The sequence below is a fragment of the Oncorhynchus mykiss genome, chromosome 21 (assembly GCF_057628025.1).
Source record: "Oncorhynchus mykiss isolate SJ-2025 chromosome 21, ASM5762802v1, whole genome shotgun sequence".
Taxonomy (NCBI): domain Eukaryota; kingdom Metazoa; phylum Chordata; class Actinopteri; order Salmoniformes; family Salmonidae; genus Oncorhynchus; species Oncorhynchus mykiss.
This window is the reverse complement of record NC_143042.1, coordinates 49417134-49431139: the sequence shown is the minus strand read 5'-3', so window position 1 is coordinate 49431139 and position 14006 is coordinate 49417134. Positions and strand designations below refer to the sequence as shown.

The following is a 14006-nucleotide window of genomic DNA, read 5'->3' as shown; positions in this document are numbered from 1 at the left end:
CATGCCAGGGCGGATTGCAGAGATCCTGAAAAAGAGTCAATGCAAATATTGACTCATTGCATCAACTTCATGTAATTGTCAATAAAAGCCTTTGACACTAATGAAATGCTTGTAATTATACTTCAGTATTCCATAGTAACATCTGACAACATCTAAAGACACTGAGGCAGCAGACTTTGTGGAAACTAATATTTGTGTCATTCTCAACTTTTGGCCACGACTGTAGGTGAAGCCTCTGAAGGTTGACGTGAGGGATACCCTGGATACACTCTGGGCCCTAGTTATGATTCCTGTAATACAGATCGTGTGACTGTCACTTTTCTACAGTATTTTTTTCCAAGCTTACTGTAATTTCTAGGTCAATATTCCCTATACTTACGCAAGTGGAGATGGGCAGTGGAGTTCACAGCAGTGCTGGCTGTACAATGGGGAGAGAGAAATGACAAGCTGTGGTTGGCTGTGAAAGTGTGAAATAAATAAATACACAGAGAGAGAGGGAGAGTCAGAAAGGTGATGGTAGAAGTGAGAGAACAGATCATCCCATCAGTCATCTGACATGAGGTACTTTTATAACTTGTTGTGTTGCTGCCTGCTCCGCTCGCCTATCTGTTTTCTCTCATCCAACGGTAAAGTGCAGACCGTTCGTATTGGGTTCATCCAAACCTAACTTATACATTACAAATATTTAGAAAATAACTGGTTTTGTCCTTCCACGTGCTTGTTTTACATGTAAGATGTAGAACTCTTCAAACCTGTTTGTTTGGAAGAGGTTGGGTGTTTGTTAGAAAATGGTGTTGTGATTCTTATTGATTATACCGACTCAAAAATCTATTTTAGACCGAAAATAAAACCTTGTTTATACCATGGTAAGAATAAGTGAATAATGATTGAGATGTGGGTGTGTTATAAGGATCTGTGCCTAATATGAATACATTACATTGGATTTTATGCGTACCCTTGTCACTTGATGTTTCACCAATATGTTGTTTTCTCTCTCTCTCCACAGGGATAAGAGACATGTTGGTGGTGATCCAGTCTCCTCATAATGTAACAGTAACAGAGGGGGACACTGTTCAGATCCAGTGCTGCTGGAATCAACATGTGTCAAGAGGGACAGTTCATTGGCATAAAGAAGGACACATCGAGATAAAATATAAGAGTGTCCTGGTCAACAACAGTCAGTGTTATGACAGGGCATCTCAGCAGACTGTAGCCTGTAACTGCTCAAATTGGACCATCTCAAGCCTCACTAGAAATGACTCAGGTACTTACATCTGTAAAGCTACTAAAGAGATCCCATCTCTGATTGAATCCGTGGGGGATGGGACACAGATAACAGTTACTGCCAGAGAGCATAAAAGCCAAGGTGAGTAGTCTGATTTGGTCTATATCTTTGTCAAGCATAATGTGTACGTACCACTGATGTACAGTAGCTCTGGGTTGCTGAAGCGTAAAGTTTTGACTTATAGACTATTACACTTTACAACAATATCCACTTCTCAATTCTCCTGAATACCAATATTCCATGTATAGTCTGTCAGGATTTGTATAATAACTTGTGTGTATTGACACCATGAATGTGCTTCCAGTGGTTATTGAGACCTCGGAGGATATAGCAGTCTTGTCACTCCCTGGCCATAGAGAGGCTTTTATTCTCTATTTTGGTTCGGCCAGGGTGTGACTAGGGTGGGCATTCTAGTTTCTTTATTTCTATGTTTTCTATTTCTTTGTTTTTGGCCGAGTGTGGTTCCCAATCAGAGGCAGCTGTCTGTCGTTGACTCTGATTGGGAATCATACTTAGGTAGCCTATTTCCCACCTGTGTTTTGTGGGTAGTTGTTTTCTGTATAGTGTATTTGCCTTACAGAACTGTTTGTTTTTTCTCTGTCATTTTGTTCGAGTGTTTTGAGTCATAAAGAATCATGAACATTTACCACGCTGCGTTTTGGTCCAGGCCTTCCGACGAGAGCAGCAGGGATCCTGGGCCAGGGAGAAGAGTGAGTGGAGGACCTCATGGACATGGGAGGAGGTTATGGCAGGGGACAAGACCCTGCCATGGAAACAGGCGGAAATAGCCAGGGAGGAACGGCGGCGATACCAGGAGTCACGGCAACGATGCAAGCACGAGAGGCAGCCCCGAAAAATGTTTTTGGGGAGGCACACGGGGAGAGTGGCAGAGTCAGTGTTCAGACCTAAACCAACTCCTCCTAAGGAGTGAGTGACCGGTCAAGCACCATGCTATCCGGTTCTGCGCACCATGCCTTCAGTGCGCATCCACAGTCCAGTGCGCTCTCTGCAAGATCCCCGCAGTGGCCGTGCTAGAGTGGGCATTCAGCCAGGACGGATTGTGCCTCAGCGTTCCTGGCCTCCGGTGCGTCTCTTCGGCCCAGGTTATCCTGCGCCAGCTCTACGCACGGTGTCCCCGGTTCGCCAGCAAAGCCCAGTGCGGCCTGTTCCAGATAAGGGGTGTATCCAGCCAGGACGAGTTATGACAGCTCTGTGCTGCAGACCTCCGGTGCGCCTCCACGTTCCATTGTGTCCTGCGCTGGCTCTACGCACTATGCCTCCAGTGCACCGTCATAGCCCAGTGCGTTCTGTGCCAGCTCTCCACACTCACTGAGCTAGAGTGGGTATCCAGCCAGGGTGTGTTGTGGCAGCTCCACTCGCTAGGCTGCCAGTACGTCTCCTCAGTCCGGTGAGACTTGTCTCCGGCTCCACGTTCGAAGCCTCCAGTGATGATCCATGGCCCGAAGCCTCCAGTGATGATCCATGGCCCGAAGCCTCCAGTGATGATCCATGGCCCGAAGCCTCCAGTGATTATCCATGTCACGAAGCCTCCAGTGATGATCCATGGCACGAATCCTCCAGTGATGATCCATGGCACGAAGCCTCCAGCGACGGTCCCCAGTCCGGAGCCTCCAGCGACGAGCCTCCAGCGATGATCCACGGTCCGGAGCCTCCAGCGACGGTCCCCAGTCCGGAGCCTCCAGCGACGAGCCTCCAGCGATGATCGGTGGTCTGGTTCTTCAGGCGATGATCTGCGGCCCGGTTCCTCCAGTGAAGGTCCATGCACCAGGGCTGCCACCAAAGTGAAGGGATCTGCGGGCGGAGGGGGGTCTACGTCCCACACCGGAGCCGCCGCCGTGAAGAGATGCCCACCCGGACCCTCCCCTTTAGAGTCAGGTTTTGCGGCCGGAGTCCGTACCTTTGGGGGGGGGGAACTGTCACACCCTGGCCATAGAGAGGCTTTTATTCTCTATTTTGGTTAGGCCAGGGTGTGACTAGGGTGGGAATTCTAGTTTTCTATTTCTTTGTTTTTGGCCGAGTGTGGTTCCCTATCAGAGGCAGCTGTCTGTCGTTGACTCTGATTGGGAATCATACTTAGGTAGCCTTTTTCCCACCTGTGTTTTGTGGGTAGTTGTTTTCTGTATAGTGTATTTGCCTTACAGAACTGTTTGTTTTTTCTCTGTCATTTTGTTCGAGTGTTTTGAGTCATAAAGAATCATGAACATTTACCACGCTGCCTTTTGGTCCAGGCCTTCCGACGAGAGACGTAACAAGTCTCCTACACCTTGAGATGTCTCCCAGTCATACTGGTGGCCATATTCTGTTACTATAGCTACCAGTGGAAGAAAAGTCTATGTAAGTCTGTCAATAATTGTAATTCATAATGTAAGGATCCACAAAAGTATTATGTAGTGAACAACAATATAGACGCAACATGCACCAATTTCAACAATATTAATGATTTTACTGAGTTCCAGTTCAAATCAAATCAAATCAAATCAAATTTTATTTGTCACATACACATGGTTAGCAGATGTTAATGCGAGTGTAGCGAAATGCTTGTGCTTCTAGTTCCGACAATGCAGTAATAACAAGTAATCTAACTAACAATTCCAAAACTACTGTCTTGTACACAGTGTAAGGGGAAAAAGAATATGTACATAAGGATATATGAATGAGTGATGGTACAGAGCAGCATAGGCAAGATACAGTAGATGGTATCGGGTACAGTATGTACAAATGAGATGAGTATGTAAACAAAGTGGCATAGTATAGTATAAAGTGGCTAGTGATACATGTATTACATAAGGATACCGTCGATGATATAGAGTACAGTATATACGTATGCATATGAGATGAATAATGTAGGGTAAGTAACATTTATATAAGGTAGCATTGTTTAAAGTGGCTAGTGATATATTTACATCATTTCCCATCAATTCCCATTATTAAAGTGGCTGGAGTTGAGTCAGTGTCAGTGTGTTGGCAGCAGCCACTCAGTGTTAGTGGTGGCTGTTTAACAGTCTGATGGCCTTGAGATAGAAGCTGTTTTTCAGTCTCTCGGTCCCAGCTTTGATGCACCTGTACTGACCTCGCCTTCTGGATGATAGCGGGGTGAACAGGCAGTGGCTCGGGTGGTTGATGTCCTTGATGATCTTTATGGCCTTCCTGTGACATCGGGTGTAGGTGTCCTGGAGGGCAGGTAGTTTGCCCCCGGTGATGCGTTGTGCAGACCTCACTACCCTCTGGAGAGCCTTACGGTTGAGGGCGGTGCAGTTGCCATACCAGGCGGTGATACAGCCCGCCAGGATGCTCTCGATTGTGCATCTGTAGAAGTTTGTGAGTGCTTTTGGTGACAAGCCGAATTTCTTCAGCCTCCTGAGGTTGAAGAGGCGCTGCTGCGCCTTCTTCACGATGCTGTCTGTGTGAGTGGACCAATTCAGTTTGTCTGTGATGTGTATGCCGAGGAACTTAAAACTTGCTACCCTCTCCACTACTGTTCCATCGATGTGGATAGGGGGGTGTTCCCTCTGCTGTTTCCTGAAGTCCACAATCATCTCCTTAGTTTTGTTGACGTTGAGTGTGAGGTTGTTTTCCTGACACCACACTCCGAGGGCCCTCACCTCCTCCCTGTAGGCCGTCTCATCGTTGTTGGTAATCAAGCCTACCACTGTTGTGTCGTCCGCAAACTTGATGATTGAGTTGGAGGCGTGCGTGGCCACGCAGTCGTGGGTGAACAGGGAGTACAGGAGAGGGCTCAGAACGCAACCTTGTGGGGCCCCAGTGTTGAGGATCAGCGGGGAGGAGATGTTGTTGCCTACCCTCACCACCTGGGGGCGGCCCGTCAGGAAGTCCAGTACCCAGTTGCACAGGGCGGGGTCGAGACCCAGGGTCTCGAGCTTGATGACGAGCTTGGAGGGTACTATGGTGTTGAATGCCGAGCTGTAGTCGATGAACAGCATTCTCACATAGGTATTCCTCTTGTCCAGATGGGTTAGGGCAGTGTGCAGTGTGGTTGAGATTGCATCGTCTGTAGACCTATTTGGGCGGTAAGCAAATTGGAGTGGGTCTAGGGTGTCAGGTAGGGTGGAGGTGATATGGTCCTTGACTAGTCTCTCAAAGCACTTCATGATGACGGATGTGAGTGCTACGGGGCGGTAGTCATTTAGCTCAGTTACCTTAGCTTTCTTGGGAACAGGAACAATGGTGGCCCTCTTGAAGCATGTGGGAACAGCAGACTGGTATAGGGATTGATTGAATATGTCCGTAAACACACCGGCCAGCTGGTCTGCGCATGCTCTGAGGGCGCGGCTGGGGATGCCATCTGGGCCTGCAGCCTTGCGAGGGTTAACACGTTTAAATGTCTTACTCACCTCGGCTGCAGTGAAGGAGAGACCGCATGTTTTCGTTGCAGGCCGTGTCAGTGGCACTGTATTGTCCTCAAAGCGGGCAAAAAAGTTATTTAGTCTGCCTGGGAGCAAGACATCCTGGTCCGTGACTGGGCTGGGTTTCTTCCTGTAGTCCGTGATTGACTGTAGACCCTGCCACATGCCTCTTGTGTCTGAGCCGTTGAATTGAGATTCTACTTTGTCTCTGTACTGGCGCTTAGCTTGTTTGATAGCCTTGCGGAGGGAATAGCTGCACTGTTTGTATTCGGTCATGTTACCAGACACCTTGCCCTGATTAAAAGCAGTGGTTCGCGCTTTCAGTTTCACACGAATGCTGCCATCAATCCACGGTTTCTGGTTAGGGAATGTTTTAATCGTTGCTATGGGAACGACATCTTCAACGCACGTTCTAATGAACTCGCACACCGAATCAGCGTATTCGTCAATGTTGTTATCTGACGCAATACGAAACATCTCCCAGTCCACGTGATGGAAGCAGTCTTGGAGTGTGGAGTCAGCTTGGTCGGACCAGCGTTGGACAGACCTCAGCGTGGGAGCCTCTTGTTTTAGTTTCTGTCTGTAGGCAGGGATCAACAAAATGGAGTCGTGGTCAGCTTTTCCGAAAGGGGGGCGGGGCAGGGCCTTATATGCGTCGCGGAAGTTAGAGTAACAATGGTCCAAGGTCTTTCCTCCCCTGGTTGCGCAATCGATATGCTGATAAAATTTTAGGAGTCTTGTTTTCAGATTAGCCTTGTTAAAATCCCCAGCTACAATGAATGCAGCCTCCGGATAAATTGTTTCCAGTTTGCAGAGAGTTAAATAAAGTTCGTTCAGAGCCATCGATGTGTCTGCTTGGGGGGGGATATATACGGCTGTGATTATAATCGAAGAGAATTCTCTTGGTAGATAATGCGGTCTACATTTGATTGTGAGGAATTCTAAATCAGGTGAACAGAAGGATTTGAGTTCCTGTATGTTTCTTTCATCGCACCATGTCACGTTAGTCATAAGGCATACGCCCCCGCCCCTCTTTTTACCAGAAATATGTTTTTTCCTGTCTGCGCGATGCGTGGAGAAACCTGTTGGCTGCACCGCTTCGGATAGCGTCTCTCCAGTAAGCCACGTTTCCGTGAAGCAAAGAACGTTACAGTCTCTGATGTCCCTCTGGAATGCTACCCTTGCTCGGATTTCATCAACCTTGTTGTCAAGAGACTGGCCATTGGCAAGAAGAATGCTAGGGAGTGGTGCGCGCTGTGCCCGTCTCCGGAGTCTGACCAGAAGACCGCCTCGTTTCCCTCTCTTTCGGAGTCGTTTTTTTGGGTCGCTGCATAGGATCCACTCCGTTGTCCTGTTTGTAAGGCAGAACACAGGATCCGCGTCGCGAAAAACATATTCTTGGTCGTACTGATGGTGAGTTGATGCTGATCTTATATTCAGTAGTTCTTCTCGACTGTATGTAATGAAACCTAAGATGACCTGGGGTACTAATGTAAGAAATAACACTGCCAGTTCATATTAGGAACTCAGTTATTTGAAATAAATTAATTGGGTCTCCCGAGTGGCACAGACGTCTAAGGCACTGCATCTCAGTGCTGGAGGCGTCACTGCAGACCCTGGTTCAATTCCAGGCTGTATCACAACCGGCCGTGATTGGGAGTCCCAGCGTCGTTAGGGTTTGGCCGTTATTGTAAATAAGAATTTGTTCTTAACTGACTTGCCTTGTGAAATAAAGATTAAATACAATTAGGCTGTAATCTATGAATTTCACATGACTGGGCAGGGGCACAACCATGGGTGGGCCTGGAGCCAGGCCCAGCCAGTCAGAATGAATTTTTCCCCACAAAAGGGCTTAGTTACAGATATAAATACTCCTCAGTTTCATCAGCTGTCCGGGTGGCTGATCTCAGACAATCCTGCATGTGAAGAAGCCGGATGTGGAGGTCCTGGCTGGCGTGGTTACACGTGGTCTGCAGTTATGAGGCCGGTTGAACGTACTGCCAAATTCTATAAAACAACGTTGGAGGTGGCTTGTGGTAGAGAAATGAACATTCAATTCTCTGGCAACAGCTCTGGTGGACATTCCTGCAGTCACCATGTCAATTCCACGCAGAAATGTTTGCTTTATATTTTGTCTTTGCTACATTTTTACATCAGATGTTGTTGGAAGGAAGATAGACTTGTGAGTGACACAACAATGGACATTTCACAATCTTCACATTTAGTTCTCTGCTTTCCCCATAATTTTGCCAATGCCGAAACTTTTGACTAGATCTTTAATCAACAAATACAGCTGGTTCAGAACTGCAGATACTTGAAATCAACTGGTATAGAGCAGAGCAGACAGCAGGACCAAAATAAGACATTACTGGGTCATAGGTTCAGCATGAAGAAAGAACACATTACGCACATAAAGAAGAGAGAGAAAGATGGAGAGAAGCGACTCTGTGGTTAACATTTCAGTGCGTCATCAGAGGAAGTCCACAGCGAGTGTGTGTCAGTTGTGATTCTCATGCCCTGGGTGTGAGTGTAGAGGGGGAGGCCACAGCACCTGAAGGCTGAGTGACTGGCCTCATTCTGATATCCTTCCAGAAAGATGAAGCATCTGTTGGTCTGGCTGCTCCTCTCCTCCCTCTGTTCCCTCTCTTCTTGGGGTAGGTTACAAAATATTGAGTTACACATTTATTTGGACCATCATTATCTTAGATTAAACCAACACCATCTTGGCTCATCGGGCAAAGACATCACAATGTTTTTAAAGGAACGGTAATTTACATTCTACTGGTCTGGACATGACCTTATAGTTTCTCTTAACTGGTTTTCATTAATTTCACTGTAGTCAATGCATTTATTTTGGTGTCATTAACATCAACAGCAATGCTTGTAGAATTAATAAAACTATGTTTTATACCCCATTTCATACCATTTTTATATGGTAATAATTATTCAGATTTGGCAATGGTACCACGCTAATTTGAATACATTACATCAGCTTCATGCATATCATCCTATTTAGCCTTGTCATTTGATGTTTCGCCAATATGTTTTCTCTGTCTCTCCACAGGAATAAGATACATGTTGGTGGTGATCCAGTCTCCTCATAATGTAACAGTAACAGAGGGGGACTCTGTTCAGATCCAGTGCTGCTGGAATCAAAATTTGTCAAGAGGGACAGTTAATTGGCATAAAGAAGGACACATCGAGATAAAATATAAGAGTGTCCTGGTCACCTACAGTCAGTGTCATGACAGGGCATCTCAGCAGACTGTAGCCTGTAACTGCTCAAATTGGACCATCTCAAATGTCACTAGAAATTACACGGGTACTTACATCTGTAAAGTTTCTTTAGAGATCCCATCTCTTATTGAATCCGTGGGGAATGGGACACGGATAACAGTTACGTCCCAAAATACGACAAACAATGGCGAGTATTGATTACAGACAGTTAACATTTCTTTGGGGAAAGTTATACATTAAGAACAAGTTAAACTGGTTATAGATCCAATCTTATTGCAATAGTTTGCTAATAACTCCACTCTTTCTGCACAGCAGATTCCTCAGAAGAAAAACTGCCCCAGCTGCTGCCTATCATGATTCCACTTGCTGTCCTGCCACTGTTCCTCCTCCCTCTCATCTGCCTGTACAGGGCATGGAAAAGACACCAAGGTCAGAGGGCATTGTGATATTATGTTTAGTTTACATCTTTACATCAGTGTTTGACTGGAGCTGAGTACCGACACCTCACATGTTCTACTGCTTGAGCTCCTATTCCTCTAGTAGAATATTATCTCAAAGGTTTTGTGGAGCTACTGCATCAATATATCTAACAGTGCCGACACCTCACATGTTCTACTGCTTGAGCTCCTATTCCTCTAGTAGAATATTATCTCAAAGGTTTTGTGGAGCTACTGCATCAATATATCTAACAGTGCCGACACCTCACATGTTCTACTGCTTGAGCTCCTATTCCTCTAGTAGAATATTATCTCAAAGGTTTTGTGGAGCTACTGCATCAATATATCTAACAGTGCCGACACCTCACATGTTCTACTGCTTGAGCTCCTATTCCTCTAGTAGAATATTATCTCAAAGGTTTTGTGGTGCTACTGTATCTAAATATTAAACAATACCGGCCCCCAACATGAGAAACGGCACCTATTTCAGTCCAAGTCAAACACTGCTATAGGATACTACACTCGTGTGCTTATAAAATAGTTTGTAGCTTGTCAAACAACGTTTACATATGTGTACATTCATAGAGTAGATCAGAACCTTACAATCCGACGATATACATTTTTCATTTCTATAGAGCAGCCACGGAGTCTTGTCTTTTCAAGCCGTTTCAACGGAAACTTGCAACAGTCCCTAGTCTTGTCTTTCAAGCCCATTTCGCAACAGATCAGAGTTACAGTATATATTCAATGCTGTATCACCTTGTTACCGTGCAAGACAGTGAGTTGACGCATCCTGTTATTTGGTTGTTTTTCTGTGTACGCCCTTGATATCTACAAACCCGTGAAAAAGTATAAACCTGTGGAAAAAGTATTGCGCCCTTTCTGATTTTCTAAATGTTTGCATATTTTTAATAGTGAATGTTATCAGATCTTCAACCAAAACCTAAAATTAGATAAAGGTAACCTAAGTTTACAAAAAACATCTAAATTTTACAACATCCAATTCCCCTGTGTGAAAAAGTAATTGCCCCTTTACACTCAATAGCTGGTTGTTCCCCCTTTAGCTCTAATGACTACAACCAAACACTTCCTGTAGTTGTTGATCAGTCTCTCACATTGCTGTGGAGGAATTTTGGACCACTCTTCCATGCAGAACTGCTTTAACTCAGCAACATTTGTGGGTTTTCAAGCATGAACTGCTCGTTTCACGTCCTGTCACAACATCTGAATTGGGATCAAGACTGGATTTTGACTAGACCATTCCAAAACTTCATATTTGTTGATTTTTAGCCATTTTCATGTAGACTTGATTTGGATCATTGTCTTGCTGCATGACCAACCTACGTTTTAGCATCAGCTCACAGACGGATGGCCTGACATTCTCCTGTAGGATTCTCTGATAACAATTCAGTGTTTGGTTTTCACCAGACATAATGGGACCCATCTCATCCAAAAAGTTGACTCATGTTTGCCAGGAAGCACCTGGATGATCATCAAGACTCTTGGAAGAATGTTCTATGGACAGATGAGTCAAAAGTATAACTTTTCGGACAACATGGGTCCCATTATGCCTGGCGGTAACCAAGCACTGCACTCCACAGTAAGAACCTTATACCAATTGTCAAGCATGGTGGAGGTAGTGTGATGGTTTGGGGATGCTTTGCTGCCTCAGGACCTGGACGACTTGCCTTAAAAGAAGGAACCATGAATTCTGCTCTGCATCAGAGAAATCTACAGGAGAATGTCAGGCCATCCGTCTGTGAGCTGAAGAGCAGCTGAGTCATGCAGCAAGACATTGATCCAAAACACACAATCAAGTCTACATGAAAATGTCTAAAAATAAACAAATTTGACATTTTGGAATGGCCTAGTCAAAGTCCAGACCTAATCCCAATTCAGATGTTGTGGCAGGACTTGAAATGAGCAGTTCATGATTGAAAACCCACAAATGTCACTGAGTTACAGCAGTTCTGCATTGAAGCGTGGGCCAAAAAGCCTCCACAGAGACGTGAGAGACTGATCAACCACTACAGGAAGAGTTTGGTTGGAATCATTACAGCTAAAGATGGTACAAGCTGTTTTTTTTGTGTAAGGGGGCAATTACTTTTTCACACCCTGAGGCATTGGGTGTTGCACAACGTTGTTAATGGAATACATGAAATAAGCATGTAATGTTGTTTTATTTGTTCACTCAGGTTCCCTTCATCTAATGTTCTGTTTTCTTTGAAGATCAGATAACATTCAGCATCAAAAATATGTAAAAGTTGAGAAAATTAGAAAAAGAGGCCAATATTCTGTTCACAACACTGTATGTGTATGGTGTATACAGGTGGTGCCCCAGACACAACAGTCAGGGTGATCCACGAGGCTCCCAACCATGAGGACGAGGAGTTGAAGATGGAGGAGCTGGAAGAGGCGGCCAACCAGAGCTCTTCCTCCTCCTCCAGAGGATCCACCCAATGGGTGAGTCTCATAATCAGTACACATCATACCACCTATTGCCACGGTACACCGTCCAACACCCTACTGACAGGCTAATCACATCATACCACCTACCGCCACGATACACCGTTCCACACCCTACTGACAGGCTAATCACATCATACCATCTATCGCCACGATACACCGTCCCACACCCTATTGACAGTCTAATCACATCATACCACCTATCACCACGATACACCGTCCCACACCCTACTGACAGGCTAATCCCATCATACCATCTATCGCCACAATACACCGTTCCACACCCTACTGACAGGCTAATCCCATCATACCATCTATCGCCACGATACACAGTCCAACACCCTACTGACAGGCTAATCACATCATAGCACCTACCGCCACGATACACCGTCTCAATCTCTTTCTCTCTTTCTCTCTTTCTCTCTTTCTCTCTCTCTCTCTCTCTCTCTCTCTCTCTCTCTCTCTCAGTGTCAAGTCCAGGTGTATGAATCACTGGATTACTTGGCTTTACCAACCCAAGACAAAGGTTAAGGACCGGCTGTGAATGTATTTTCTGTGAATTTATTTTTCTATTGCGTTTCATGTGTCAGTCATTTCTGTAGGTATTTTACAGTATGTATGTACAGTGTATTTTTGATGTGTGTGTTTTTTTATTTGATTGCAGTAGGTAATTACTGCTATTGTTTCTTCTTTAAACCATTTTTACTGTGTGTGGAATGTACTTTATTCTCCAGTGAGGAAGTGAAAGAGAAACTCTTGTAAATGTAGGTTGTGCAATGAGGTACTTTTACAAAGATCTGTGAATAGTTACTCTTTATTTAACTCTGGTTTGTATCTTAGACCTATGCAAAAGCCAGTGTTCACATGAAACGTGTGTGTGTGCGCACGTATGCATGTGAATGTGTCCATGTGCCTGACAAGAGAAAGCGAGTTAAAAGAGGAAAATGATACTACACAAGAGACATATCACTGAGTGCGTTTTGACAATACTAATGACTGCAAATGGAAAATACAGTAGAATTGGAAAATGCCCAATGATTGAGCATCATCCAGTCGAGGGATGCAGCCTTAAGGTTCTCGGTTCAACTGGTGTTATACCACCAGTGGAAATGATGGTATCTGGGGGCTCTCTCTCATAGGTCAGTGACAGGAAATGGAAACAGAGCACACGGTGGTGACAGTATATGCTTATATCTCAGGTAGTAACCGTGGCCCCTCGTCTGCTGTCGACTACAGGATGAACAGAAATGAGAAACAGAACAGTTTTACAATAACAGTAGATGTGATTGCCTTACAAATTGACACACACTCATACACATTGTGAAATTATTTGAGTAACAGATCATGTACATTTCAGCTATTTTAGAGCTGTTTAGCTGACACTCTTATCAGTTGCTCGCGGCTAACAAATGATACGCTCACAATAGTTGTCAACGCTTATTAACACATTATATATATTAATATATTATCCTACAACTTGCCCCAATGAGTCACTAGGTCCTGCAGTTACAAAGTAAGCAGACACACACCTACTCACATCTTATAAAAACAAACAACAGTTTGTAACCATGGCTGCACTCCTACCAAGACAGAATTGTTAGGCACGGTAACACATTCTCACTGCTTATGCCTTCTGGCAACATCCTTGGTTTCCTATTTACACGTTTACTTGTTATCATCAGAGATTATTCTGATATATGAAGTTGTGTTTTGATAATGAATAAACATATTTAATTCGGCGGATTGATTACTGCAAGATGCAGAAGAATGAAAATGTTTTGATTTTGCGATGCACGCAGACACACAGGTTGTCTTTTGAAGAAAGCGTCACTATATAGGGATCATAGATGTTTACCAGAAAAGAGAGCAGCATTTCCAGGAAACAGTGCTACAGATGACCAGATACACACACAGAACAGAGACACCCAAAGATTTTCACAACTTAACCAAGATAGACCACAGCTTGTCGTTTCAAATGGGAACAAATGAGTCAGAGTGTGCAGAACAGGTGGGCAGAGCCAAGCACATATCCTATTGGCTCGTTCTAGTATTATCTGCATATTTCCGTTACGGAACGCCTACTCTGTGAAGTGTGCAATAACTCAATGCGCCTTCGCATTTCTTTTAAACCTTTGAAAAGAGTGAAGTCTATAAAACGTAGTTTACTTTGTTCTTTAACAGATTCTAGTTTTGGGA

General features: G+C 44.7%; 1 protein-coding gene across 1 annotated transcript; it reads left to right on the top strand.

Moving 5' to 3' along the window:
• The first annotated feature begins 7970 nt into the window (after nt 1–7970).
• On the top strand, nt 7971–13550 carry LOC110500750 (uncharacterized). The gene is made up of 5 exons (XM_036958253.2): nt 7971–8324; nt 8735–9094; nt 9223–9336; nt 11674–11807; nt 12279–13550. Exons 1-5 carry the CDS (start codon nt 8267–8269, stop codon nt 12339–12341), a joined length of 729 nt encoding a protein of 242 aa, XP_036814148.2. The 5' UTR covers nt 7971–8266; the 3' UTR covers nt 12342–13550.
• The last annotated feature ends 456 nt before the right edge of the window (nt 13551–14006 follow it).